This window comes from Tasmannia lanceolata, unplaced genomic scaffold, assembly GCF_043159265.1.
Source record: "Tasmannia lanceolata isolate RefF3 unplaced genomic scaffold, GAP_Taslan_0.1 ptg000018l, whole genome shotgun sequence".
NCBI classification, from domain to species: domain Eukaryota; kingdom Viridiplantae; phylum Streptophyta; class Magnoliopsida; order Canellales; family Winteraceae; genus Tasmannia; species Tasmannia lanceolata.
In genome coordinates this window covers 66778380-66805884 of record NW_027518695.1, presented here as the reverse complement: position 1 = coordinate 66805884, position 27505 = coordinate 66778380, and the positions used below count along the sequence as shown (strand labels likewise).

The following is a 27505-nucleotide window of genomic DNA, read 5'->3' as shown; positions in this document are numbered from 1 at the left end:
GGGCTACGAGAGTCCATCGAAAAGTCCTTGAAACGTAACTTGGATCTTTATTCCGGACAACACATACTAGCGCGCTTTTTAGCGAAAACATCACGTAACAAACTAACTTGCGTATCATAAGAGCATGCAAAATAACAGAAATACCCCTGTTAGATATTTTAATATTTTCTCCTGTTCTACTTATCTTTTTTCTACTGGTAAGAAAAAACTCTTTCTTCGTTTCTACCCTCTCTGTCTCTAGAGTTTTTTCTTCCTTTCTTTTTGCTACGAATCGTTTGAAAAAAATGTTGAGTTTTTTCTTTATTTTTCCTTTTTCTTCAGATCTCGAATTTTCTTTTTCTTGTTTCGATCTTCAAGTTGAATGTGTTGTTGCCTTTTGAATTGGTATTAGTTCGTGCTTTTACAGTAATTCCACCCAAATTTCTCTTTTCTAATTTAGATTTTATATCCGTTTTTAGGATTTTTTTAGGGTTTTTTTTGGAGCACATAGGGTGACACACATTTTCGTCATTTTAAATACATTAGTCTGTGTTTTTTAGTAGTATACTGTCTGACTTTCTATGGATTTTTTTTTACAATCTAGGCTTTCATTTTTTCTTTTTTTTCCTTTAATAAATGTAAAAATTCATATTATCTCTTCTTTTTTAATGGGCTTATAAGAGCTTTTTGTATAGTGTAAATAACCTTTGACAACTCTAAATAATAAAGGACAAGATAAGAAAGCGTAATTATTAAAACATTGTTGTGGTGATATCATTCTCCTTATAAAATCATGGTAGTGCAAATATCGGTAATAAGGGATTTATTGGTAAAATTTGGGACAAGTAGGGCTACGAGAGTCCATCGAAAAGTCCTTCAAACATAACTTAGCTTGGATCCATATTCGGGATAACACATACTAGCGCGCTTTTTAGCGAAAAGATCACGTAACAAACTAACTTGCGCATCATAAGAGCATGCAAAATGACCGAAATACCCCTGTTAGCTATTTAAATATTTTCTCTTGTTCTACATATCTTTTTGCTACGGGGAGGAAAAAACTCTTTCTTCGTTTCTACGCTCTCTATCTCTAGGATTTTTTGAAAAAAATAGTGAGTTTTTTTTTCTTTATTTTTCCCTTTTACTTCAGATCTCAAATTTCCTTTTTCTTGTTTCAATCTTCAAGTTGAATGTGATGTTGCCTTTTGAATTGATATTAGTTCGTGCGTTAACAGTAATTGCACCGAAATTTCTCTTCTCTAATTTACATTTTATATCTGTTTCCTTGTAATGTTGTTTTCGATTAGTGGAATGGTAGATCTCTGAGTTCCTAGGATTTTTTTTTTGGAGCATCTAGGGTTTCACACATTTTCGTTCTTTCAGATACATTAGTCTATATTTTTTAGTAGTAGACTAGCTATTCTGTATTTATAGGGATTTTTTTTAGCATATATGGTTTCATTTTTTTCTTATTGTAGGTACATTAGTCTATTATGAATTTATAGTTTATATTTTTTAGCATGTAGGGTTTCATTCTTTTCCTTCTTATAAATTCATTAGTCTGTGATTTATAGTATTAGACTAGCTTTTTTGCGTTTTTATTTTTTTGTTTTGAGCATCTAGGGCTTCACTCTTTTTCATTCTTGTAAATTCATTAGTCTGTGATTTTTAGTAGCATACTAGCTATTATGAGTTTCTAGTTTTTATTTTTTGAGCATCTAGAGTTTCACTCGTTTTACTTCTTGTAGAAACATTAGTCTGTAATGTTTAGTTGTAGACTAGCTATTTTGAGTTTCTAGATTTTTTTAGCATCTAGAGTTTCGCTCGTTTTCCTTCTTGTAGATACATTAGTATGTGATGTTTAGTTGTAGACTATAAATTATAAATTTCTAGGTTTTTTTATTCGAGCATCTAGGGTTTTACTCTTTTTCGTTCTTATAGATACATTAGTCTGTGATTTTTAGTAGCAGACTAGCTATTCTGAGTTTTTAGATTTTTTATTTTGAACATCTAGGGTTTCACACTTTTTCATTCTTGTAGATCCATTAGTCTGTGATTTTCAGTAGCATACTAGCTATTTTGAGTTTTTTTTTTTTTTAGCATCTAGTGTTTCACTCATTTTCCTTCTTGTAAATAAATTAGTCTGTGATGTTTAGTTGTAGACTATCTATTCTGAGTTTATAGGTTTTTTTCGTGCATCTAAGGTTTTGCTCTTTTTTGTTCTTACAAATACACTGGTATGTGATTTTTAGTAGCAGACTAGCTATTCTTAACCTCTATTTTTTTTTTATTTGAGCATCTATGGTTTCACTATTTTTCTTTCTTATAGATACATTATTCTGTGATTGTTAGTAGTGGACTAGCTATTCTAAGTTTTTATATTTTTTTGAGCATCTAGGGCTTAATTATTTTTTCTTTAATAAATGCACAAACTAAGATTGTCTCTTCTTTTTTAATGGGCTTGAGAGCTTTTTGTGACTTGTAAATAATCGTTGACAGGTCTTTAAATAATAAAAGACAAGATAAGGTAGTGCAATTATTAAAACATTATTGTGGTAATATCATTCCCCTTATAAAATCATTATAGTACCAATATTGGTAATAAGAGATTTATTGGTAAAATTTGGGAGAAGTAGGGCTACGAGAGTCCATTGAAAAGTCCTTGAAACGTGTTTAGCTTGGATCCATATTCCGGACAACACACACTAGCGCGCTTTTTAGCGAAAACATAACGAAACAAACTAACTTGCGCATCATAAGAGCATGCTAAATGACCGAAATACCCCTGTTAGATATTTACATATTTTCTCCTATTCTACTTGTCTTTTTCCTCTTGGGAAAAAAAAAACTCTTTCTTCATTTCTACGCTCTCTGTATTTAGGATTTTTTTCTTCCTCTCTTTTTCTCTACGAATCGTCTAAAAAAATGGTGAGTTTTTTTTCTTTATTTTTCCCTTTTCCTTTAGATCTACAATTTCTTTTTTCTTATTTCAACTTCGAGTTGAATGTGATGGCGTTTTGAATTGATATTAGTTAGTGCATTAATAGTAATTACTTCCAAATTTCTCTTTTCTAATTTAGATTTGATATTCGTTTCCTTGCAACGTTGTTTTCGACTAGCGGAGTGGTAGATCTCTGAGTTTCTAGTAGGGGTGCAACTCGGGTAGGGTTCAACCCGAATTTGGATTTGGTCGGGTCAAGGTTTTCACAATTCGGGTTGGGTTAAGGTTGGGAAAATCCAACCCGAATTGAAAATTAGGTTGGGTCGAGTTGGGGTGTCGGGGAACCCGACCCGACCCGAAACCCAACAAGTATTCCACTATTCCCATATTCCGATATATGTAGAATTAGTTAGTAAGTCTTTTACAATTTAGACTTTCTTTCCCAGCAAAATAGCAAATACCGCTCGGCCTTTCTTTTCTTTTGCTTTTTCTATCCTTAAAAAATAACTATAGAAAGTTTAGAAGCCTTAAATCTCTTTCCTTCTTCTTCTTCCATTCTCCGTCTCTCTTTGATGCTTCGTCCCCACGCCTTCACCCCCTGCATATCTTCGTCTCCATGGCTTCGGTAAGAGTTTAAGACTTCATCTTTGCCTCCATCTCTCTAGTTTTTCTGGGTTTGTTTTGTGAGGTCTAGAGTTGATTTCTTCTTTTTTTTTCTTTGGATTTGGGATATGTCCTGCCAATAAACGATTTCTACTTAGTTTCTATTGATTATATGTTTCTATTTGCAGGATTCGTTCGTTTTTTGTGAGCTTTGAGGTTTTTGTGCTGAAAAAAGCATTTTTGTTCATTTTTCTCTGTAAGATGTGGGTTTCTTTAAAGATCTACATGATTTATAATTCTACTTCGTTTTATTGATTAATGTTGCTATTTGGTGGATTCATTATTATTTTTTTCAATTATTTGGTCGGGTTGAGGAAATTAAAAATCGGGTTGGATCGGGTTGAACCCCGTCGGGTTGGGGTGGAAAATGGGTTCCTCGGGTTGGGTCGGGTTGGCCTCAACCCAACCCAACCCCGACCCGAGTTGCACCCCTAGTTTCTAGGGTTTTTTTTTGGAGCATCTAGGGTTTTAAACATTTTCGTTCTTTTAGATACATTAGTCTGCGTTTTTTAGTAGTAGACTAGCTATTCTGAGTTTCTAGGTTTTTTTTAGCATATAGGGTTTCATTTTTTTCCTTATTGTAGATACATTAGTCTATTCTGAATTTATAGTTTATTTTTTTAGCATGTAGGGTTTCATTCATTTCCTTCTTGTTAATTCATTAGTCTGTGATTTGTAGTACTCGACTAGTTATTCTGAGTTTCTTCTTTTTTGGTTTTGAGCATCTACGGTTTCACTCTTTTTCATTCTTCTAGATTCATTAGTCTGTGATTTTTAGTAGTATATTAGCTATTATAAATTTCTAATTTTTATTTTTTGAGCAGATAGGGTTTCACTCGTTTTACTTCTTGTAGAAACATTGGTCTGTTATATTTAGTTGTAGACTAGCTATTCTAAGTTTGAAGGGTTTTTTTAGCATTTAGGATTTCACTCATTTTTCTTCTTGTAGATACATTAGTATGTGATGTTTAGTTGTAGACTATCTATTCTGAGTTTGTAGATTTTTTTATTCGAGCATCTAGGGTTTCACTCTTTTTCGTTCTTTTAGATACACTAATCTGTGATTTTTAGTAGCAGACTAGCTATTCTGAGTTTCTAGGTTTTTTATTTTGAGCAATTAGGATTTCATACTTTTTCGTTCTTGTAGATACATTAGTCTGAGATTTCTAGTAGCATACTAGCCATTCTGAGTTTTTTTTTTTTTTTGAGCATTTAGAGTTTCATTCATTTTTCTTCTTGTAGATACATTAGTCTGTGATGTTTAGTTGTAGATTATCTATTCTGAGTTTCTAGGTTTTTTCGTGCATCTGGGGTTTTGCTCTTTTTTGTTCTTATAGATACACTAGTCTGTGATTTGTAGTAGTAGAATAGCTATTCTGAGTCTCTAATTTTTTTATTTGAGCATCTAGGGTTTCACTATTTTTCCTTCTTGTAAATACATTATTATGTGATTTTTAGTAGTGGACTAGCTATTCTGAGCTTTTAAGTTTTTTTTAGCATCTAGGGCTTCATTTTTTTCCTCTAATAAATGCACGAAATCATATTATCTCTTCTTTTTTAATTGGCTTGTGAGAGCTTTTGTGAAGTGTAAATGACCTTTGACAGCTCTTTAAATAATAAAGGACAAGATAAGCTAGTGCAATTATTAAAACATTGTTGTGGTGATATCATTCCCCTTATAAAAACATGGTAGTGCCAATATCGGTAATAAGGGATTTATTGGTAAAATTTGGGACTAGTAGGGCTACGAGAGTCCATCGAAAAGTCATTGAAACGTAATTTAGCTTGGATCCATATTCCGGACAACACATACTAGCGTGCTTTTTAGCGAAAATATTACCTAAATAACTAACTCACGCACCATAAGAGCATGCAAAATGACCGAAATACTCGTGTTTGCTATTTAAATATTTCTCCTGTTCTACTTGTCTTTTTGCTGCTGGGAAGAAAAAACTTATTCTTTACTTCTACGCTCTTTGTCTCTAGGGTTTTTTTTCCTTTCTTTTTCGCTACGAATCGTCTGAAAAAAATGGTGAGTTTTTTTTTTTCCTTTATTTTTTCCTTTTCCTTCAGATCTTGAATTTTCTTTTCTTGTTTGAATATTCAATTTGAATGTGATGTTCCCTTTTGAATTGATATTAGTTCGTGCTTTTACAGTAATTACTCCCAAAATTCTCTTTTGTAATTTAGATTTGATATTCATTTTCTTGTAATGTTGTTTTCGATTAGCGTAATGGTAGGTCTCTGAGTTTAAGGATTTTTTTTTTGCATCTAGGCTTTCACACATTTTCGTTCTTTTAGATACATGGGTATGTGGCTTTTAGTAGTAGACTAACTATTCTGAGTTTCTAGGATTTTTTTTTAGCATCTAGGGTTTCATTTTTTCTCTTCTTGTAGATACATTAGTTTATTCTGAATTTCTAGTTTATTTTTTTGAGCATGTAGGGTTTCACTTCTTTTCTTCTTGTGGATTCATTAGTTTGTGATTTGTAATACTAGACTAGCTATTGAGTTTCTGTTTTTTGGTTTTGAGCATCTAGGGTTTCACTTTTTTTTGTTTTTGTAGATTAATTTGTCTGTGATTTTTAGTTGCATACTAACTATTCTCAGTTTCTAAGAATTTTTTTTGTGCATCTATGGTTTCACTCTTTTTCCTTCTTGCAAATACATTAGTCTGTGATGTTTAGTTGTAGACTATCTATTCTGAGTTTCTAGATTTTTTTTTAGCATATATGGTTTCGCTCTTTTTCGTTCTTATAGATACACTAATCTGTGATTTTTAGTAATAGACTAGCTATTCTGAGATTTTAGGTTTTTTATTTTGAGCATTTAGGACTTCACAATTTTTCGTTCTTGTAGATCAATTAGTCTGTGATTTTTAGTAGCATACTAGCTATTATGAGTTTCTATGTTTTTTTTTTTAGCATCTAGGGTTTCACTTATTTTCCTTCTTGTACATATATTAGTCTGTGATGTTTAGTTGTAGACTATCTGTTCTAAGTTTCTAGGTTTTTTTTGTGCATCTAGAGTTTCACTCTTTTTTTGTTCTTTTTTTGTTATAGTAAAACATCACAGACTAATGTATCTAGGGTTGCGTCGTTGACGATGTTGGCGACTATGTTTCTCTCCCCGTCAATCCAACAGTCGATCATGGATCTATCACCATCTCCTCCATCACAGGTTTCAGAAGCTCAAGTAAGAAACTCAGCAATCCTTTAGGCTCTGTTCACTTGCCTTCTCGAGAAAGGAATAGAAAAGAAAGTAGCCCTTTTTTCCCGAGAAATGCATTTTCCCATTGTTCACTTGATTTCTCGGGAAACCATATTATATTAGGTGGCATTTAATTATACTGACGTGGAAAACCAACTTTCTCATCAAATACGAGATTCACTTTTTCGCCTAAACAGCAAGAAAATCCATTTCCTTTCCCACGCTAGAAAATTCGTCGAGCCCACTCTTTTGAAAGTCATTTTTGAGAAAAAAAATCCAAACCTACATTCGTCTCCTCCGGCCAACCTCTCCTCCGATTGCTTCTTCTCCGGCCACACTTCTCTCCGGCAACATCCCCTCCCTCGAAACCGGTTTCCGTCAGCAGGTACTCCCTCTCTCTGTCTATCTTGGGTTATTTCTCTTTCTCTCCCATCACATATTTTCATTTTTTTCTGCAAAAATGGGAGATCTGCTTCTCCCTCCCTCCCTCTCTCTCTGACTCTCTCTTTTCTGTATTTTGAAAACCCCTTTTTCATGAAAAAATGGCTTAGATTTACAAAACCCATTTTTCCGGCAAGAATGGCTTGGATCTGTTTAAAAACTGGACGAGTTCTTGTGAATGACAGAAATGGGGTTTGATCTACTGCCTCCTTCAGCAAAAATGTGGTCTCTCTCTGTTTCAGGTACATTTTTTCTGAAAAAATGGAGTCTTTGAAAATCCGCATTTGCAGCAAAAATGGAGTTTCCTGGGCTCTGTGAGTTTCCAACAGATCCAACCTTCTTTGCAAGAGATCCATTTTTCCAACAGACCCATCCTTTTTTTTTGTGCAAAGAATGCCTTTGATTTGTTGGAAAAATAGAGTACTTAAATAAAATGGGTTAGATCTGCTGCATAAATGGGTTAGATCTTATGTTTTCCTACAAAAATGGGGTATTTCTTCTGTGAGGTGTTGGAAAAATGGGTTAGATCTTCAGATTTTCTGCATAAATTGTTGTGTTACATTGTTTGTTTCATAGAGGTTTTGCTTATGGTTGGTTATGTGTGGTTGTTGGTGGTTTGGTGGTTGATGGTTGTTTGGAGGTTGTGGATGGGTTGTTGGTGCTTTGGTGGTTGATGGTTGTGGATGTTTGTTGGTGATTTGGTTGTTGTTTGGAGGTTGTGGGTGGTTGTTGGTAGTTTGGTAGTTGATGGTTCTTTGGAGGTTTGTGGGTTGTTGTGGGTGCTTTGGTGGTAATGGTTGTTTGGAGGTTGTGGGTGGTTGTTGGTACTTTGGTGGTAGATGGTCGTTTAGAGGTTGTGGTTGCTTGTTGGTGCTTTGGTGGTTGATGGTTGTTTGGTGCTTTGGTGCTTGTGGGTGGTGTTAGTATGGTGCTTTGGTGAAAATTGATTATGGTTGTTTTGTTTCAATGATTGTGACTGTGGTTATGGTGTTTTTGGTGGTTGGGTTCTTATCTTTAGTTATATTTTTTTAGTATTTGGTAGGCTGCCATCATGCCTCGACAACCAGCAGATAGGCGCATGTTGATCCTTCAAGCTGCAGCTTTAGTAATATCTGCGGCGACTACAGTTATGCTTAGGGTTCGACTATACCTTGAGCAAAATATTATAAGAGCCCCTTATGAAAGCGGATACTTAACCCGTAGGACCTTTGTTAGAAATATCACGCCCACAGAGGACCATTGTGTTGCTCTTCTTCGTATGGATGTTCGATGCTTCCGCACCTTCGTGGGCCTTTTTAGAAACATGAGCTTGCTGGAAGACACAATTCACTGCACTGTTGATGAACATGTGGCTATTTTCTTAAGTGTGATTTCACACAACGAAAGGAATCGTACTGTTAGGGCAAGCATAAGAAGGTCAGGGCAACTGTTGCAAAGTATTTTAATAAGGTTCTCGATCCTGTTCTCGTTCTGCAAGACATATTCATATTACGTCCATTAAGGGAGACACCACGGGCAATCCTTGATAATCTTAATTGTATGCCTTACTTTAAGGTACATTTACAATAGCTACACATTTCGACTGTAGGTTGTTAGTAATTGAGGCAGTTATGTTTACATTGATGGTTGACGTCTGAATGTCCATATTATAAGATTGTATCGGTGCAATTGACGGTACACACATTCATGCAAAAGTATCTTAAGATATTCAAAAAAGATATATTTGTCATAAGCACTTCCCATCCCAAAATGCGTTACCCTGTTGCAACTTTGACCTAAAGTTTACGTACGTCCTCACTGGGTGAGAGGGGTCGGCATCGGACTCAAGGGTGTTAGCATCTGTTATATCAAAGACGAATAGGATTCCTATTTTGCCAGTAATAGTTAGCTTATTATTCTGTTTGTATCAATGCGGTTTTCGTGGGTTAAAGAATTTAAGTATAATCCTTTGTTTGATTGTAGGAAAGTTTTACCTTGGTGATGCTGGGTATCCGTGCTTGTGCCATTTTATAACTCTAATCTGAGGTATTGGTTACCATCTCAATCAAATTAGAGGGCGCAGACCTAGAAACCCCGATGAGTTGTATAATTAAAGGCATTCTTCGGCCAGGAATGTAATCGAGAGAACTTTTGGTGTCCTGAAGAAGCGATTCAGCATATTAAATTCAACACCCATGTACTCATATTCCAAGCAGATCGACATAGTGTTGGCCTGTTGCTGCGTCCACAACCACATTAGGAGGGAGGTGCTTGACGATTCCTACATTCAGCTTGTTGACGATGAACTGGCATCGCTTCCAGCTGAAGAGGAAGTGGAGGAGGAAGATGGACCTGTTCCAGTGCCACCAATGACCAAGGCCGAAGATGTAAAGGAAGGTCGTAACATTCGAACTGCAATCATGAATCAGATGTGGAATGATTTCTAAGCATGTCGTCGTCGTTAGGAAACGACATGGTCGCAACAGTTGTGCACCGGTGTTTGGATGTGGATTTTACAATTTCGATGTGTATTTTGCTGGAACTGTAGCGTATATTCCTTTCATTATGGTGTACTATTTTTATAGATACTTATTTGGTGTGCTTTGTTGAGATTTGTTGATGTAATTTCTATGTTTGCATTAATATTGGTTAATGTAACTTCTATGATTGCATTAATATTGGTTATATATACTACTATGATTGAATATTTTTTATATGAAGGCTTTCGAAAATTTGCAGGCGAGATGGCAACAGGTGCAGGTACGAACGAGAAGAAGGGGAATGTCTCGTGGAATGAAACCATGGATGGGGTTCTCTTGGCATCCCTTAAGAATCAGATAGCTGAGGGGCAGAAGACTGGTGCCGGGTTCAAAGAGTGCGCTTACAATGCTGTTGTGCAGGAAGTGTCTACTATCTAGAACAAGACCCTGACAAAAGATCATCTCAAGAATCGGTTAAAGTCATTGGAGACAACCTACAGGATTCTGAACTCCATTATTAATCTCAGTGGCTTTGGCTGGGATGAAACCTTCTGCAAGGTATGTGGTGGCAGGTAATGACCAAGGATAAGTTTTATGTGGTTTTCAAGGGACGATAGGTAGGTATATTCGACAGTTGGGCACACTGTCACCTTTAAGTCAACATGTATAGTGGAAAGCGCCATGAAGAGCACTTGGAAGACAAGCGTGAAGAGGACATCCACATCCTTGGAGATCCCTGGCATAGGGTTCCTTGGTTTTTGGTGTTAGCCATTGGTGTGGGGTTAGTAGCTATGAAAGTAGCATTTTAGACCTTTTTTTTCACTTGTTTATGAGGTATGTTGACTCACATATATGATTTTATATGAAGACTGGGCCTACTGAGCCTTATCTAAACCGTGTTGGGCTATTTAATATGGGTTCTCATAAATCTGTTTAATTTCTGTACTGAACAACATAATTACCAATTTCCTGCATATTTTACCTTGTTTTCTGGGCAAGTGAACAGTGAGAAAACAGGTTTCCTGCGTATTTTTCCTCACTTTTGTGGCCAAGTGAACAACCAGAAAACAAGTTTTCCGTCATAGTTTCTTTTCCTTTCCTTCCATTTTACCACGTCAAATTCCTTTCTTTTCTTTTCTTTTCCTGCAGCGGGAAAACAAGTGAATCCCTATGAAATTGAGCAGGAATTTAGAGGACTCCAAGTAAAAATTGAATAAAGTTAGTTGAAGTTGTCTTTGAACAGGGCTTAGGGTGACTAGGGTCCCTAGGAGATCCAAAGCAATGCCCCATCTCTAGTGGACGGTTCAAATTAGTGATGGTTGGGACCCAGTAATCTATCTCTGATGGTTGGGACCCAGTAATCTATCTCGGGCCCCACATGGTATTACCATAAGAAGCACTAGTGAGACCAACCGTGTGATGCACGGTCTGGACATAAATTAAGATGTAAAGATTGAAAGCTCAGCCCGAGCCATAAAATCTCATCATTTCATAAGATTTGCCAGATTAGGGTTTTGGAGTAGAGGTTCAGAGCTTTACAGCTTTTGTTGCAGTAGTAGCCATGGCCGTTGTAGCTCGGCCCGAAGTGAAGCTCTTCAATAGACGGTCCCTCGAAGATGTAGAGGTTTGTCTCCCCGTATACTTTCATCTTTTTTCCCCCCTTTTTCTGTTTCTTTTTTTGAAATGAAAAAAAAAAGAAGATTTCTGCATTTTTTGTTGTTTTCCTTTGCATTGTAATCCTGATTTAATCCGATTCAGAAACTTTGTTATGATCTAGTATGCGATTCGATGTTTCCGTAGATCTCATGCCATACCCTATATTTTTTTTTTTTTTTTACCTTTTGGTGTTTATGATTCAGTAGATCTTATGGTATACACTGTTTTTCCTTTGCTATGATCTATTTTGTTCTTCTGTTTCTATTTTTTTCTTGGTAATGATAAGCTCATCTGTGCTGCTAGAGGTCTAGCACGCACACGATTTGGGTTTTGGACCTCAATCATAATTGAGATTTTCTAAGAGAAATGGTTGGATAATTTTAATGATGGTTTTTTTAGAGATAGAGGGAAGTGGAAGGATTTTCATGTTTGTCTACAGAATGACACTGGGTTAATGACCCAAAATGGAAGTTGTGATGTCATTGAAGAGCCTCCACTTCTCCCTAACCCACCTCCATATATAAGTCTTTCCTGCCTAGCTAGAATCTTACAAGTTTAATAAAAATGATGTCTGCTGTTGTATGTTGGGTCTACTTAGTCTTTATGGTTATCATTTCTGTCACAGGAGAGGAGAATTAATTTGATGTTATTGGGGATTTGCAGGAAGGGAATCTCGATGCCGCCATTGAATCTCTTTTGAATCAGGAAAAGCAAATGAGGCTTGCTGGTGATGTTGCCGGAACCAAGAAGGCCGTTACTGCTGTAATTCAGCTTTGCTATGAGGCTCGTGCATGGAAGACGCTCAATGATCAAATCATTCTTTTGTCGAAGAGAAGGGGCCAGCTTAAGCAGGTACTTGAATTATTTCTTAGAGAGATTAGGATTGTCGTCTGTGGATGTTTGCGTTCTCACTTGGAGCTTTAGCGGTGTACATACTTGAATGTGTTTTGAGTTTTAAATATAATTCAACCCATGAAATGAATGTGTATCAACTCCTATCCATTACATAATGAGGCTTATCATTAGAGAAAAAACACTCAAGGTGCAAAAGTGCTCCATGTTTATTTGTCCTAGTTTCTGTTTCTTTTGCCGTTGTCTATCTGGAATAACTTTAGTGGGCCTCTGTAGTTGATGATGTTAATGATCTCCGAATACTGTAAATACTGTTGGTTTTTTAATTATGGATCTCGTTATTGATTGATGTAGGGGACCAGTAAAGGTTTCTAATCCCTCTAGGATTCTAGTAGTATGTTTCCTTTGGTAGGGAGCTTTCTAAGTTTAGTTGGATTTTGTTTCCTTAGCAGGATTTGGTCTCCTAGTTCTAGTGGTAGATGAGTTGATAGGATTTTAGTTTTCTTTATTATAAATATGTGATGGCTAGACATGGAAGGGGGAACCCTATATTGGAAATAACACACTTAGAGGGTTTTAAAGGCAATTGGAAGAATTTACCTCAGCTAAGACTTAAAAAAATTCAGTAAATTATTCAAAAAGTAAAGGGTTTGGACATACAAAGAATTGAAGAGCTTGAAAGAATGTAGGTCCAGGCATATGGAAGACATAACCTTGGGTCAGATTTATGTTCCCTTATGCTGCTAGTCTGATACCATAGTTGGGTGCTCTGCTTTATTGTGATCTGCTAATGCTAAGCTAGGCTTGGTAGTACCCAAAACAAATGAAAAGATTTCGGGGTCATAGTTGGCAAAGAACTTGGAAATAGCAACAGGAGGGTGAGATAAAGCCTCCAATAGAGGGATTCTGGAAAACATTCCATTGGTTGTATGCATAAATTGTAGCTTGAGTCCATTTCTAATAAAACTGAAACTGATTCTTCTTGAAGAAGTGCATTTGATAGCGAGCGACTCTGATCTTGATTGGGCCAAAGAAATGGATATTTATTTTGGTTCATGTGGTCCATTGGCTATTTATGGTGAGTGAAGTGGCACACTTTCCTTTTTGTGCCGTTGTAATGTATCAGTGTTGGCTGTTTATGGTGTTTTTTTAATGTGCTTAAGTAGCTGTGCTTCCCAACTCCTGTATGGCTTCTCCATATGGTCTTTTTGATCCGATGGAATTATTTGAAAGAGATACATAGTTTTGTTTGAAAATTTAATTTTTTTAATCGTTGATGTTTTTATATTGGACATTTTTATTAGGTATGATCTTTTAGGTGGCATGTCTTTCCTTATGTTGTTGATAGTCTAATTTGTTGACATGCAGGCAGTAACTGCAATGGTCCAGCAAGCCATGCAGTACATTGATGAGACACCGGATATTGAAACACGCATAGATCTAATCAAAACACTGAACAGTGTCTCTGCTGGGAAGGTGCACCATTTTGATGTTCTGCAAGATGGCTATGTTCTAGCTTTTCCTTTTTTGGAGAATCGACTCTTTTTCATTTTTAGATTGCTTATTTCATTTATCTGCATTGCCCCTTAGATATATGTTGAAATAGAAAGGGCACGTTTGATCAAGAAACTTGCAAAGATTAAGGAAGAACAGGGACTTATTGCTGAGGCTGCTGATTTGATGCAAGAAATTGCGGTAAGTTTGATCTAGAGCCATAATATCTCCTCATAATTTTTCAGCAACAAAGTATAAATTGGACGACCTGGTAATGTTCTCTTGGTCGGTTTTCTACAGTCCGTTTTTGTGTGGCACTGTTCTGTATTGATGACATTTTATTACAGGTTGAAACATTTGGAGCAATGGCGAAAACAGAAAAGATTGCATTTATCCTTGAACAAGTATGACATTTCCTCTGTAGATGATACTCATTTCTAACATGTGCTAATGCTAGTATATGTCCCAATTGATCTATTGAAATTTAAAACCTTCAGGTTCGTTTGTGCTTGGATCGCCAAGATTATGTGCGTGCACAGATCCTCTCAAGGAAAATTAGTCCTCGCGCATTCGATGCAGATACTTCAAAAGAGAAGAAAAAGCCGAAGGAAGGTGATAATGTTGTAGAAGAGGCTCCTGTAGATATTCCTTCACTGTTAGAGTTGAAACGAATCTATTATGAATTAATGATTCGGTATGACGATCCTCCTTGAGTTTCTATAGTTTTTATCTATTCTTTGTCCTCTTTTTTTTTTCTCCTTTGTATTTGACCATCTTGGCCTTTTTTTCAATGAAATCGGCTACCATAATAAATAAAAGAAAATGATTGATATCTGATTGCTCTTCTTGTTCCTCTTTTTTCTTTTCATTCTTTTATATAATAATAACTTTGTATCCATTTTGATTGGATCCTTGGTCATTGTTCTAAACTCAAGTATGAGCACATATTGCTGTCTTGTTTGCATTGAAAATCCACTTGTAATTTTGGCCCATCTGTGTGCTATGCAATCATGCCATTGATGCTAGTCTCCAACTGAATAACTTTGCTACTGTTGTGAGTGTGCATTTTATTAATTATGCACTGCTGGTCCATGTGTCTTTGTACATCTAATTGTTAGCCATTAGAGTTGACTCAAGTTAATTTTGAGTCATCATTATTACATGTGTAAGCTTCTTGGGACCTTGTTAGCAGTTCCATTGGAGACGTTAGCTTGTCCTTGAAGAAAACCACTTAATATGGTATGGAGATAGCAGTGGATACATAAATGCCACGTTCAGACCTTGGGAAGATAGTTGAGACATTCAAACTAAATTTATGAGAACAGATATTCAAGGCTACAAGTTATTGAATGCTTCAATGGTTTTACTTATTTGTGATGTTCCAATTTTGTTACTGGGGTGCAAAGGTTCAATGCCATGATTAGTGTCCCATCGAATGGGATTCGGTGGTGACCCATATAAACTAATAAGGGAGAATCAGAAAGCCTGTTTTTGCTTATGGGTTTGAGCCCACTCAAGGGGAAGTACAGATTGCTGTGGTACTTTGCTGGGGTTTCTGTGTCTTGTCTTGGAGGTTTGTTGATTTTGGTTTTGGGAGAAGGAAGGGAAGAAGACTTTAGTTTCTTGGGATCTCATGCGAAGAACTCAAGATGGTCTGTCTCAAATTGCTCAAGTTGATCTTTGAAGAAGGGGGAAAAGAACTATAAGAAATGAAGGGATCTAGCATGTGGAGGTCCTATGCAAAGAATTCAAGATTGTTTGGATCTGATTTCAAATCTCTCAAAGTTGGTTTCAGGAAAAAGGGGACAACGGGTTCCATTAACTACTCCTAGAATCTATCAATCAGTCTATCACTAGTAGAGATGATACATTTTAGAAATGATGCATATACAAACCCACTGTCAAGATTTTTATCCTTGTAGTGTGCCATATCATGCATTTTGATCAAGTTAAACTAAACTTTTCGTTGGAGAGAATCTTGGTGAAGAATCAACCCTAGCCATCATTTTTCAAGTCAAGCATGGTGACTCAAACTTGCCTATGTTTGCAAACCATGCCTTGACTCAAAAAAAGAAAGGATTAGTAGAGTATGGAAGAGTAGCCTTCAAGTTCCAATCTTTTTTCTTTACGATATATGGATAAGCTCACTAAGTTCCTTGAGTTCTTGATCGGTTGTGTCTCGGGTGTTAAAGGAAGTTTCGAGGAAGGTTTCTTCAGTTGCAGGATTGGTTGGAACCCTGCTGGTTGGAACCCTGCAGGTTGAAGACCAATCATTCTCTTCTTCTGTTCGTTGATGGCCTAAAAGGACATGTCCGTATTGAAATTTTGGTTTGATAGGTGTGATATGTAATCTAGTTTGAGGAATCCGAAGGAAGGTCAGTTGTTTTCTTAGTTTGAAATTAAAATAATCATTTATTGTATGAATAATTATAGTTACACCCTGCTTGCCTCAAGGATTTCTTGATCTCTCTAATCTAGGAACTAGACGTCTTTGCTCTCCCCAAGAGATGCAATCACCTTATCTTCTAGCAACGTCTCTTTTAAAGAGAATGAAAAACCCAAGATCCACCATTTTGAATGTTCCTCCTTTTATACTACTCCCAACGTATTAAAATGAAGAGGCGAGATGACCTTGTGATTGAGATGGTTCGAACACGGCCTAAATGCCTCAAGCAAGATCACTACAATATGGGCGTTCTGCGCGTGGGGGGATAAAAAAACTCAAGGTGCCATCTGGCTATACCTTCCCTAGCAAACTTGTCGGCTTCTACATTAGCCAATCTTCTAACATCTTGGAAGGAGATAGAAGATTATTCTACCCACTCTTAAATCTCGTCTATCAAGGGAGCAAATCTCCATGGGTAAATGTGACTTCCCTTCTACCATCTGATGCCGTTGAGTAGGGGTGCAACTCGGGTCGGGTTGGGTCCAACCTGACCCAACTCGAGGAACCCATTTTTCCAACCCAACCCGATTTCCAACCCGGCTGAGTTCAACCCGACCCAACCCGATTTGCAATTTCCTCAACCCGATCCAACCCGATTTCCAATTCGGGTTGGGTTGGGTCGGGTTGACCCGATTTGATATGGTACCAATAGTTGACCACCTCAACTCAAGCCGGATTGTTTTGGATTTTGAGAACCAATAGTGAGTCACCAATAATCAGTTTTTGACTCAGAATCGGTTCTCAAAATCCAAAACAAACAGGGACTAACAATTAATAAAGGGATACGCTTACTAAGTTCCTTGAGTTCTTGATCAGTTGTTTCTTGGGTCTTAAAGGAAGTTTCGAGGCAGCTTTCTTCCGTTGCAAGATTGGTTGGAACCCTGCAGGTTGAAGACCAATCATTCTCTTCTTGAGTTCGTTTATGGCCTACAAGGCCATGTCCGTATTGAAATCTTGGTTTGATAGGTGTGATATGTAATCTAGTTTAAGGAATCCGAAGGAAAGTTAGTTGGTTTCTTAGTTTGAAATTAAAATAATCATTTATTGTATGAATAATGATAATTTCAACCCGCTTGCCTCTAGGATTTCTTGATCTCACTAATCCAGGAACTAGATGTCTTTGTTCTCCCTGAGAAATGCAATCTCCTTATCTTCTAGCAACTTCTCTTCTAAAGAGAAGAAAAAACCAAAGATCCTCCATTTTGAATGCTCCCCCCCTCCCTCCTTTATACTACATCCTACGAATTAAAATGAAGAGGAGAGATCTAAGGTATTGCTTTTTTTGACACTTTCCGTGAAAATTTTTTTTAAAAAAAAAAAAAAAAATGAAGAGGAGAGATGACTTTGTGACTGAGATGGTCCGAACATGACCTAAATGCCTTAAGCGAGATCAATACAATATGGCCCTTCTGGGGGGAATAAAAAAACTCAAGGTGCCATCTGGCTGCACCTTCACTAGCAAACCTGTCGACTTCTACATTAGCCAATCTTCTTACATGTTGGAATGTTTTTCCTTTCTTTTGTGGATGTTATTACCCATCCCCGGGACATGCATGCTTAGATAGGTCGTCTTATTCTCGGGGATATAAGTTTCCATTATACGATTTTCTCCCAAAATTTTTCTAAAATAATAAAAAATGGCATAAGAGACCGAGTTCGCTCGGGCGAGTGGGGTGCCTAACACCTTCCCCACTCGTAACCGGGCATGGACCTGCACAGAGTATATTATTGGTTCCAGGGCCCTGATCCCTGGATGACTACTCTTCTTTATATTTAGGTACGTCTTGGTTTCGAGTTCTTACTCCGAATCAAGAGGTATCGCACAAGCCCTAACTCATGCTGTGAGGGCACTACTCGAGAGAGTCACTGCAGAGCTCTCCAATTCGCGTGGAGATCGAGGAGCGGGGGCCCCGTCCCCGCGGCCGCCTCGAGGGTCCCACACCAGCTCACTAGATGCATTTTGTCTTTTTCTTTTGATCCCCAACACCACAACCCAACACACAGACACACACACACACACACACACACACACAGTAATCTCTGGATTTGCTCAATTCTTTTACCACACTCGTAGGACATTTAAAGATCGATAGCTGGTAGATTGGTATATTTGCTTACACTACTTTTATTAGAGTAATTCTTCCACCAAAGGACACCAGGTTCCGTTTCCGTGTGTCTAGTCTCTTCTCCACCCGCTCTACTACCGGATCTTGTGCCCTCTTCCTAGGCCTTCCCTCTCCCAGGGCAGACCTAGATTGATATGTGGGACTGGTCCATAAAATGCTCAATCTGTGTCCATAAATTGCTCAATCTATGTGTCTTCTGTTTTATAAGTTCATAAAATGCTCAATCTATGTGTCCATAAATTGCATTTTATGCAAAGTATCAAGTGGTTTTTGTTGCTCATTCTGTAGGGTGTCAAGATGGCATCTTATATTGTGTGGTTAATTTTCTTTCATGTTGACCTTCTGGACCTACTTTCTGGCTTTTCAGCTTGGAGTTCAACTGGGAGATTCATGTGTATTTTTTGTTTATGCTATGGGCACTCGTGTCTGCACGACAATGTTTCATAATGGGACATATCGCCTTGCTTTATACTCTCTAATTGGCTGGTGAGAACTTTTTGGGAATTGTAATAGCTTTTGACAGCTGCTTAAATAAGTGTAAAACAACGTGATTCGTCCCATTATCAAAACATGGTTGTGCCGATGTTAGTCCCGTGTGCTATTAATCTTCTTTTAAGAACAGATTGTAATGATGGAATAAATTCTCTGTTCTTGATGGCTGTTATGTAATTCCGATAGAGACTGTACCTTCATGAAGTATTGATGGGCTTACCTCTGGATAGTAATCTGCAAGGTTATTTATCGAGTTCGATGAAGGATATCTCAAATTCTCTATTCTTCCTGAGCCAGAAGTTGAAATTTATTTTTGGATTTTTTTTTTTGGGGGGGAGGGGGATGGCTTAGTTGAAATTTGTTCTGTTTTTTCTTTTCTTTTTTTGAATTGCTTTTATTTATTTCCCTAGATATATCATACTATCCAAACAGTAGCCTAAGTCCGTGTTTGTTTGAGATTGTGGCAACTGATTGTAAGCCCTAAACTGATTATTGGACTCAGAATTACGTTTAATTTTGAGACCATTAATAGGTTTGGGGCTCACAATTGGTTGGCTTAATCTCAAACGAACAGGCCTAAATGTATATAAAATCATGTTGGCTTTTTAATTGAAATTTAAAGTAAATAGCTATCTGGCTTATTGGTTGTCTATTTTGCGGTCACATAAGGAATGGGGAAGCGCTTAACCTGGATGTGTTTTTCTGATGTAGATATCATTCACATAACAATGATTACCTAGAAATTTGCCGTAGCTACAAGTCTATCTATGAGATTCCATCTGTGAAAGACGATCCATCTCAGTGGATTCCGGTAATCACAAGTTACCTTTTTCTGCTTTATCAAATCCTTTTGAAGTTCTTCTGATTAGATTCTTATCATGTAGGTCTTGAGGAAAATTTGCTGGTACTTGGTGTTATCGCCACACGATCCAATGCAGTCAAGTCTTCTGAACTCTACTGTGGAAGATAAAAATCTCACAGAAATTTCAAATTTTCGGTAGGTCTTTTGTGGGTCTAGTTGCCTTTCTCATAAGTCATTCGTGCTTTTATTTTCTGAAATTGTCCAGATGTCATCCGTCTTATATATCTTTTGATGTCTGCTTATGTTCATTCTCTGTTGAATGGCTGCGCAATCAGTTTGTTATTAAAACAGCTAGTCACAATGGAGGTAATCCAGTGGACGACTCTTTGGGAAACATATAGGGAGGAATTTGAGAACGAGAAGAACATGCTTGGAGGCTCCTTAGTTGATAAAGCGGCTGAAGATTTTAGAGAAAGAATTATTGAACATGTAATTATCCCTTGCAAATAAGTCTATTTGTTCAGGTTGTTTTTTCCCCTTGTGGTTTTCTGATACTACATCCATTTTTAAAATATATGTTTTCAGAACATCTTGGTTGTCTCGAAATATTATTCAAGGATTACTTTGAAGAGAGTTGCAGAGTTGTTGTGCCTCAGTTTGCAGGTTTGATACCTTTGCTTTGTTGGATGACTTTTCTTTTAAAGCAAATAATACCTTTTTAGTACTTTGGTCATGTGCATCATGCATTATGTTCTATCCTCATCTTTCACCTTTATTCATTCTACCATATAAATGTTCCACTTAGGATTTGTCCCACAAGTTGTACCATAGATCCCCATCATTTGTATTCCAACTATGGATGCAATTCCATATTACATTCTATAGAGGCTTGAGTGGGCGATTTTTCAGTGAATTATCTTGTAATATGAATTTGGATTAGTTTGGTTATAGCATAGCCTGGCAAACATTAGTTAACCATTTTCTTTTCATGTAGTACTTACTTCTGCCTCAACAAATTCATATGTACATTAGTTTCTGCCTCAACAAATTCATATGTGCATTAGTTTCTCAATAGATTTGTTATTAAATCATCTACTCGCATGAAATGTTCTACAATCTACTCTCATGAAATGGTCTCTAGATATGTAGATTACAATTTACAATTTACACACGATATCATGCTTCAAATTTTGTGTTTCCCATCTTCAATCTCACCAAACTTGTCGATTGATTATGATTTTGTATTCTTTCCTCGTAAAGTTCAGTTGATATAAAGTTCACTTCATTCGACACACACAAGTGCTTTAAATCGACTTGCGACCCCAAATAGTGAACCAACTAAGCCTACCCTCATCGTACCATGTACCTGGCTACCATCATATCCTGTACCCATTTCCATACCACGCACCAGAACAAACATCGCTCCAGGTAACATTGGTGTTGCCCACATTCTTGGGTTATCTAGCCATTCATTTGTTGGGTCTTTGTGTAGATAGACCGTGCCCAAAAAACCTTCTCCATAAGATGATCCTAATCTCCGATTTGTGGAGGTTTCAAATGGATGGTATGATGTAGAAACCTCTACAAATCAAAGGGTTTGGATCATCCCATGGAGAAGATTTTTTGGGTTATGGCCTATCTACGTCGGGGACAAACAAATGAATGGTTTAAATCACTCCCTCATATGGGCCCTGATGTATTTGTTTGCTACATTCATGCCTGTGAGTTTACCATAAACATCCATTTTTTTTATATGAGAGAGAGAGAGAGAGAGAGAGAGAGAGAGAGAGAGAGAGAGACTACTGTAGATAAGTTATCTACACACTAGCTTAAAATACACTGGGGGCCACATTGTTTGGGTGATCCAAAGCATTCATTTGATGGGCCCTCACATAGATAGGGTGTGCCTAAAAAATCATATCCATAGGATCATCCCAACCCTACAATCTGTGGAGGTAAAATGGATGTGTGTAAACCTTCAATAATCTGTCCACTTTTTGCCTCCGCGGTTCGAATGGTTTGAATGATCCTATGGAGCTGATTTTTTTGGCACACCCTATCTATGTGAGGGCCCATCAAATGAATGTTTTGGATCACCTAAACAATTTGGCCCCCACTGTATTTTAATTTTTGAGTTAGTGTGTGGATAACTTATCTACACAAGTGTGTAGAAAACGTTTTCTCATATATATATGAGGATATGGGTTGTGAGCAGCTGCGAGGATATGGGTTGTGAGCAGCTGCTCAGATATGCTTATCTGAGCAGAGCTCACAAACAATGGTGGGGCCACATTGTTGGGGTGATCCTAAGCATTCATTTGGAAGGCCCCATCATGGATGGGGTGTGTACCAAAAATCATCCCCATTGGATCATCATAGGGTGTCCATTTGTGGGGGTCAAAATAGACAGATACTGTTTGTCCATTAATCTGCCCATTCTTTCACCCCACAAATGGACACCCTAAGATGATCCAATGGGGATGATTTTTGGCGGACACCCTATCCATGAAGGGGCCTTCCAAATGAATGCTTAGGATCACCCCAACAATGTGGCCCCACCCTTGTTTGTGAATTCATTTGAAACCTTCGCTAAAAAAAATCCTATCGAGCAATAAGAAACAAAAACCCCTCAAAAAAGAAAGAGGATCCAACTATCTATGTGTAACCATTGTATGTTAAAAGCAAAGAGGCTTACTTGGAGAAGGCCTTTCCAACATTAGAAGAAAGGTTCTAACTCCTAATTGATCTTGCAGATCTTTCATGTGTGGAAATAAGTAGTCTTGGGAAGCTCATAAGAATTCTCTTTTCCCTATGATTGCGGTCGACATGGTTTTAAATTTCCAGACATCGACACGAGATGATTGAAATTTCTCCATTTCCCTCAACATCAAAACCGATACTGAAATTGAAATGCATACTGGAATCAAACTCGTGTGTTAGTGGTATACTATATATGTATGTGCCACATATTTCTATAATTATATTGATGAGTGTTACTGATATTCTCACTACCATATTTTAATAATGACACAAACTCACCTTGTCTTTTACTATTAAACTAGCTGTCAAATGCTATTACAATTCACAAAAAGTTTTCAACAGCCTATTAAAAGGAAAAGACTAGTTGTGTTTGTCTTATTATCAAACATGGTAGTGCAAAACTGCAAATATCAGTAGCCCTATATGAATTGCATGCGAAATGTAATATATGTATTATGTATATATATAGGGGGCGTGGTTCGTGAGCTTGAGCTCACCGTGAGCTAGAGTTCACAAACCACTTCTCCCATAGTTGTTTGACTCATCCAACCCATTCATTTTATAGGACCTCACATAGATAGGATGTTCCTAAGAAACCACCTCCATACCATAACCCTAACCATTGGATCTATAGAAGCCCATTTTCTAACCATCCATTTTAAACCTCCACTTTTGGAGGGGTTAGGATGATCCAATGGACCTGATTTTTGGTACACACCCTATCTATGATGAGGCCTTGCAAATGAATGGTTATATATATGGGAAAACGGTTCGTGAGCTAGAGCATATATGAGCTAGAGTGCTCAAACACATGGGTCCCACATTTTTTGTGATGATCCGAACCATTCATTTGCAAGGCCCCATCATAGATAGGGTGTGTACCAAAAATCAGGTCCATTGGATCATCCTAACCCCTCCAAAAGTGGAGGTTTAAAATGGATGGTTAGAAAATGGGCTTATATAGATCCAATGGTTAGGGTTATGGTATGGAGGTGGTTTCTTAGGAACATCCTATCTATGTGAGGTCCTATAAAATGAATGGGTTGGATGAGTCAAACAACTATGGGAGAAGTGGTTTGTGAACTCTATAGCTCACAGTGAGCTCAAGCTTACGAACCACGCCCCATATATATGTAATATATACTGAATTATCATTTGCATATGTTTCTATATGTTACGATTTTACAAGATTTCCACCGAAATTTCCAATGAAAACCAAAACATTTCCGTGGCAACCAAAAACCGAAACTGAAATTTAAAACCTTGGCTGCCAATACTCAAGATTATCAACATCTCACTCATGCTGTCCTTAGGCACAACAACTTCGATATTATAGGCCAGACCTTCAAGCCCAAGCTATTAAAGAAATTCAAAAAGGGGTTACCATTTATACCTCTTTTGTTTACAGGCAGCAGTCGGCCGAATTTCTCACAAGTGGGCACCAACATAGTCCACATCAAGATATTTTTCGGCCCTTGAAACCATACACTAGTACTTCCATGGCTCCATAAGCGACTTTGTCCAAAACAGTTCCTAATAGAGCCAATGCAAAGTGTTTTCGATGTAGAAAGATGGTACACATATCATCTGAATATTCTCAGGTTCGACAGTAACTCCTAACACAAGAAGAAATAGGAGAAGATACGGGAGAATAAGTCCACGAGGAAGGAACATGATAAAGATATTAGAGGTGTGTCAGAAAAGGATGGTAATAGTTCTTTATGAAGACTCGCATGACCCTTGCTTAATTAGTAGAAGACTTTTCTATACTCCTAAGAACGAGGAAGAATATTGGTTGAAACATAACATATTGTCTACCTTGTATTCTATTGAAGGACACAGAGCCAAGCTTATTAAGATTCAGGAAGAGTGAGAATGTGATTTCTCAATAGGCAGTGAAGAAGCTCAATTTAAAGATAGAATTACACAACCGTACAAATTAGCATGGTTGAATAAATCTAATGAGGTAAGAGTCTCAATTATGCTTGGTTTTATTTTCTGTAGGAAACAAATACAAAAATAGTGTGTGGTGCGATATAGCACCCATGGATGTATGTCACAGTTTGCTAGGTAGACCTTGGCAATTTGATTGGGGTTTTATATACGATGGTACATAAATAGTGTCTGCAGGCCTGGTGTAGGACTGGCAGATCAAGGAGACTGATGTATGTGTTTCCGTAATCCTCCCTTCCCGAAAGGAAGAACGTGAAATTCTTTTTCCTTTCTGCAGGCTGAATGTTAAGGGACTATTGGGTGTTTGAGAATAGGGATTTTTTGGGTTATGGCTGTTGGTAGAGAGCTCAAGGACTATGCTAGGTGTTCAGGAATGAGAAAAGACAAATTAAAAATTTATCTTGTATTTGTGAACAGATCCAGAATAGTTTCAAGAGAAGGATGTAGAACTGGGCTTTCGGTTGTATATAGTAGGATGGGAGATAGGTGGCATAAGGTCACCTTCTTTCCAAAAAAAAGATTGGTGGAGTAAGGAATTGGTCGGCTGGGTAGCACGGGTGTAGGAGATTGCTTCTTGAGCAGAACACGCTGGTTAAGGGTTAGGAAATAAAGAACTCAATTAAAATAAGTACACTAAAGAAGAGGGCCTCGAATCACTCTAGGGTTTCCTAAGAATCCTACCTAAGCTGTCAGGGAATTGTAAGGGCTGCAATTTCTTCAAGCCCCTCCCTGCTAGCATGCGTCCGAGCGTGCGAGAGTAAGGGAGGACACACTCCCATAATCCATCTTCTCTTCGGAGAATCCACTTCAACTATTCGTACTACAGCCCCAGGTGGCGAAGAGCCGACATCGAGGTGCCAGACTTTCCCGTCGATGTGAACTCTTGGGGAAGATCAGCCTGTTATCCGTAGAGTAACTTTTATCCGTTGAGTGACGGCCCTTCGTTAGGGAGTCCAAAGGCCTTACATATATATAGGCAAAAGTAAGCTCATTGACCAAGTGGTTGTGGGCAATTAGAACGTTATTCCCACTTCTAACACCAAAATAAATAAAACCTCTTGTAACTTGGACTAAATTAAGGCCCTGTGTATAGTTGCATGGTTAGTGTTGCATGGTTAGTAAGCTGGGCCCTCTTTTATAGCTTACGTAATTAATTGATTTAAGTGACAATCTCAAATTTCCTAATTTGCTCTCTTTAACTTAGACTTGTTAAACACTCATTCTAAACCGTATCAATAAATAAAAGAAACACCTTAAAAGACATGATTGGCCCCACCATCCTAGTCGATAACTTAATTCCAGTTAAGGATGGTCCATCAATTTTATTTATAGGAACATTGTTATTAAATAGTTACTTTTGGTGGGGTCCATCAATTACTATGCATGTGAACTATGTGACCAGTAACAAGTCGTTTTGTTTCTATAAATCCTTCAAGTTCAACTAAAAATCTATTAGGCCCTGTTTGGATCACATTATTTTTTGAAAAAGTTTGGAAAAGAAAAACTATTCCATAATTTCCTGCTTTTCCGTTGTTTGATTACATATGCAAAAAATTCATTTGCATCACCGCAACTCAAGTTTTATTAGTAAGGGACCTTCAATTCAAGTTTTATTTTGTAAAGATCTTACGTATTTCATGATTGGTTTCTTTTAATGGAGGTTATGATGTTGTCAAAATCTAATGTGTTCTATGGTTGGAGGTTTCCTTTGGCATTGTTTATACAATTCAGGAATCAGCATGTATTGTTTTTTGTTCAAAGTGGTTGACAGTGGTTTCTGAAACAAAACCATATAGTTTAAATGCAATCCATTTCTATCTTGCGAAATAATCCCAAAAAAATTGATTTGTTTTGAGCATCTCTGCCTTTATTTCAGGAAGCAGAGAAACACCTCTCGGATATGGTTGTCTCAAAATCCCTGGTAGCAAAGATCGACAGGCCAATGGGAATAGTGTGCTTTCAGGTAGCCAAGGACAGCAATGACGTCCTCAACTCATGGGCAACCAACTTAGAGAAACTGCTTGATGTTGTTGAGAAGAGCTGCCACCAAATACACAAGGAGACCATGGTTCACAAGTCTGCTCTCAAACTATAGTAGCTGATTTCACTAAGGTAGAACTCATCCTACATATGATCTACATCAGTTTCTTGATAGGAAATAAGACTACTGAAATCATCGTGCTTTAATTCTTCATTCTGCAGGCGAATTCCAGTAAAATGATATTTTCTATTTTGTTCCGGGTCAGCAGACTTTATCAGTTTTCCATATTGTTTGTTTTTCTTCTCATTATAAACAGAACCCTTAAATGTCTCTTAGGATGAACCTAAGAACATTTGTATACTTGCACACAGGGTCTTTCCACTGAATTAATGAATTTGGAATGTATTATCATGGATCAATTTTCTTTCAGGTTTCTTCTAGTGATTTTATCGTTCAGTTATGGGTTGTTTCTAAGCTCTGTTGCATCAAAACCCCCTTTACTTTGTGATAAAATGTTTGGTAAGTGTTACTCTTTGAATGCATGTCTCTATGTTTGAGAGGAATTATATGTTGTCTGGCCCTATTTTTCGAATGCAAGTAAATGACAGTAAAGTACCGATGAGACCACTTATCCTATGGTCCAAATTATTTATGGGAAGTGATAAATTCAGCCCCTTTTCTTCCTCCTGGCCACCCCTTGCACAACATTTATCACTACTACTTTTACACTACAGGGGGGTCCCCCCGTCTCCCAGTGAAGGGGGTGAATATATCATTTTCCACTATTTATTTGTTGGCCCAACTGTGTATGGACCATTTCTCAATAATCTTGTCTGTTGTATGGTTGTTACAAACTTACATTTCATTTTGTAGACTGTAAATTGAATATTTAGAGAGTGGAGAATCATTCCGGCTTTTGAATCCGACCCAACCCGAGAATCATTCAGGTTTTTTAATCTAAAACCGACCCAGCCCAAGATCCATTCTCCTAGAAGCTAGCCCACTTTTTTTCGGGTCAGGTTGATGCGGGTTGGGTTTTACCGGACCCAAATTGTAACCCTAGTTACAATTGTCCTATGTAGGAGAATGTTTGGTTTGTGTCTCTCTTACGTTGTAGGGCTCAGGAGAAGAACAGTTTGGGTCACCAAACGAGCGCCTCTTTTGCTGCTAGTAGTTTTCCTTGGAAATGTATGGCTTGGACACCCGATGTTTTCTCTTTGCTTTTATCAAATCTATTCTCCAAAGAACTT

At 37.4% G+C, this 27505-nt stretch overlaps 1 protein-coding gene across 4 annotated transcripts; it reads left to right on the top strand.

Moving 5' to 3' along the window:
- Nucleotides 1-3405: 3405 nt before the first annotated feature.
- On the top strand, nucleotides 3406-27162 carry LOC143851020 (26S proteasome non-ATPase regulatory subunit 12 homolog A-like). 4 transcript variants are annotated; one of them, XR_013236169.1, is made up of 13 exons: nucleotides 11108-11317; nucleotides 12013-12201; nucleotides 13570-13677; nucleotides 13792-13896; nucleotides 14043-14099; nucleotides 14193-14389; nucleotides 19471-19570; nucleotides 19644-19756; nucleotides 19897-20050; nucleotides 20147-20224; nucleotides 26151-26386; nucleotides 26477-26515; nucleotides 26686-27162. XR_013236169.1 is itself a non-coding variant. In XM_077360341.1 (12 exons), exons 1-11 carry the CDS (start codon nucleotides 3537-3539, stop codon nucleotides 26367-26369), a joined length of 1329 nt encoding a protein of 442 aa, XP_077216456.1. In that variant the 5' UTR covers nucleotides 3406-3536; the 3' UTR covers nucleotides 26370-26386; nucleotides 26477-26684. The 4 variants fall into 4 exon arrangements, 3 of the variants coding, with proteins under 3 accessions (XP_077216456.1, XP_077216457.1, XP_077216455.1); XM_077360341.1 differs by lacking the exons at nucleotides 11108-11317; nucleotides 26686-27162 and adding an exon at nucleotides 3406-3545 and having other exon boundaries at nucleotides 26477-26684; XM_077360342.1 differs by lacking the exons at nucleotides 11108-11317; nucleotides 26686-27162 and adding an exon at nucleotides 5488-5615 and having other exon boundaries at nucleotides 26477-26684.
- The last annotated feature ends 343 nt before the right edge of the window (nucleotides 27163-27505 follow it).

What these genes read in the sequence shown, in the direction of transcription:
- LOC143851020 (XM_077360340.1), top strand. Translation starts at nt 11,255, where the DNA reads ATGGCCGTTGTAGCTCGGCCCGAAGTGAAGCTCTTCAATAGACGGTCC. An exon ending in GAAGGGGCCAGCTTAAGCAG is followed by an intron (nt 12,202 to 13,569) that starts GTACTTGAATTA and finishes GTTGACATGCAG; the next exon opens with GCAGTAACTGCAATGGTCCA. An exon ending in ATCCATCTCAGTGGATTCCG is followed by an intron (nt 19,571 to 19,643) that starts GTAATCACAAGT and finishes CTTATCATGTAG; the next exon opens with GTCTTGAGGAAAATTTGCTG.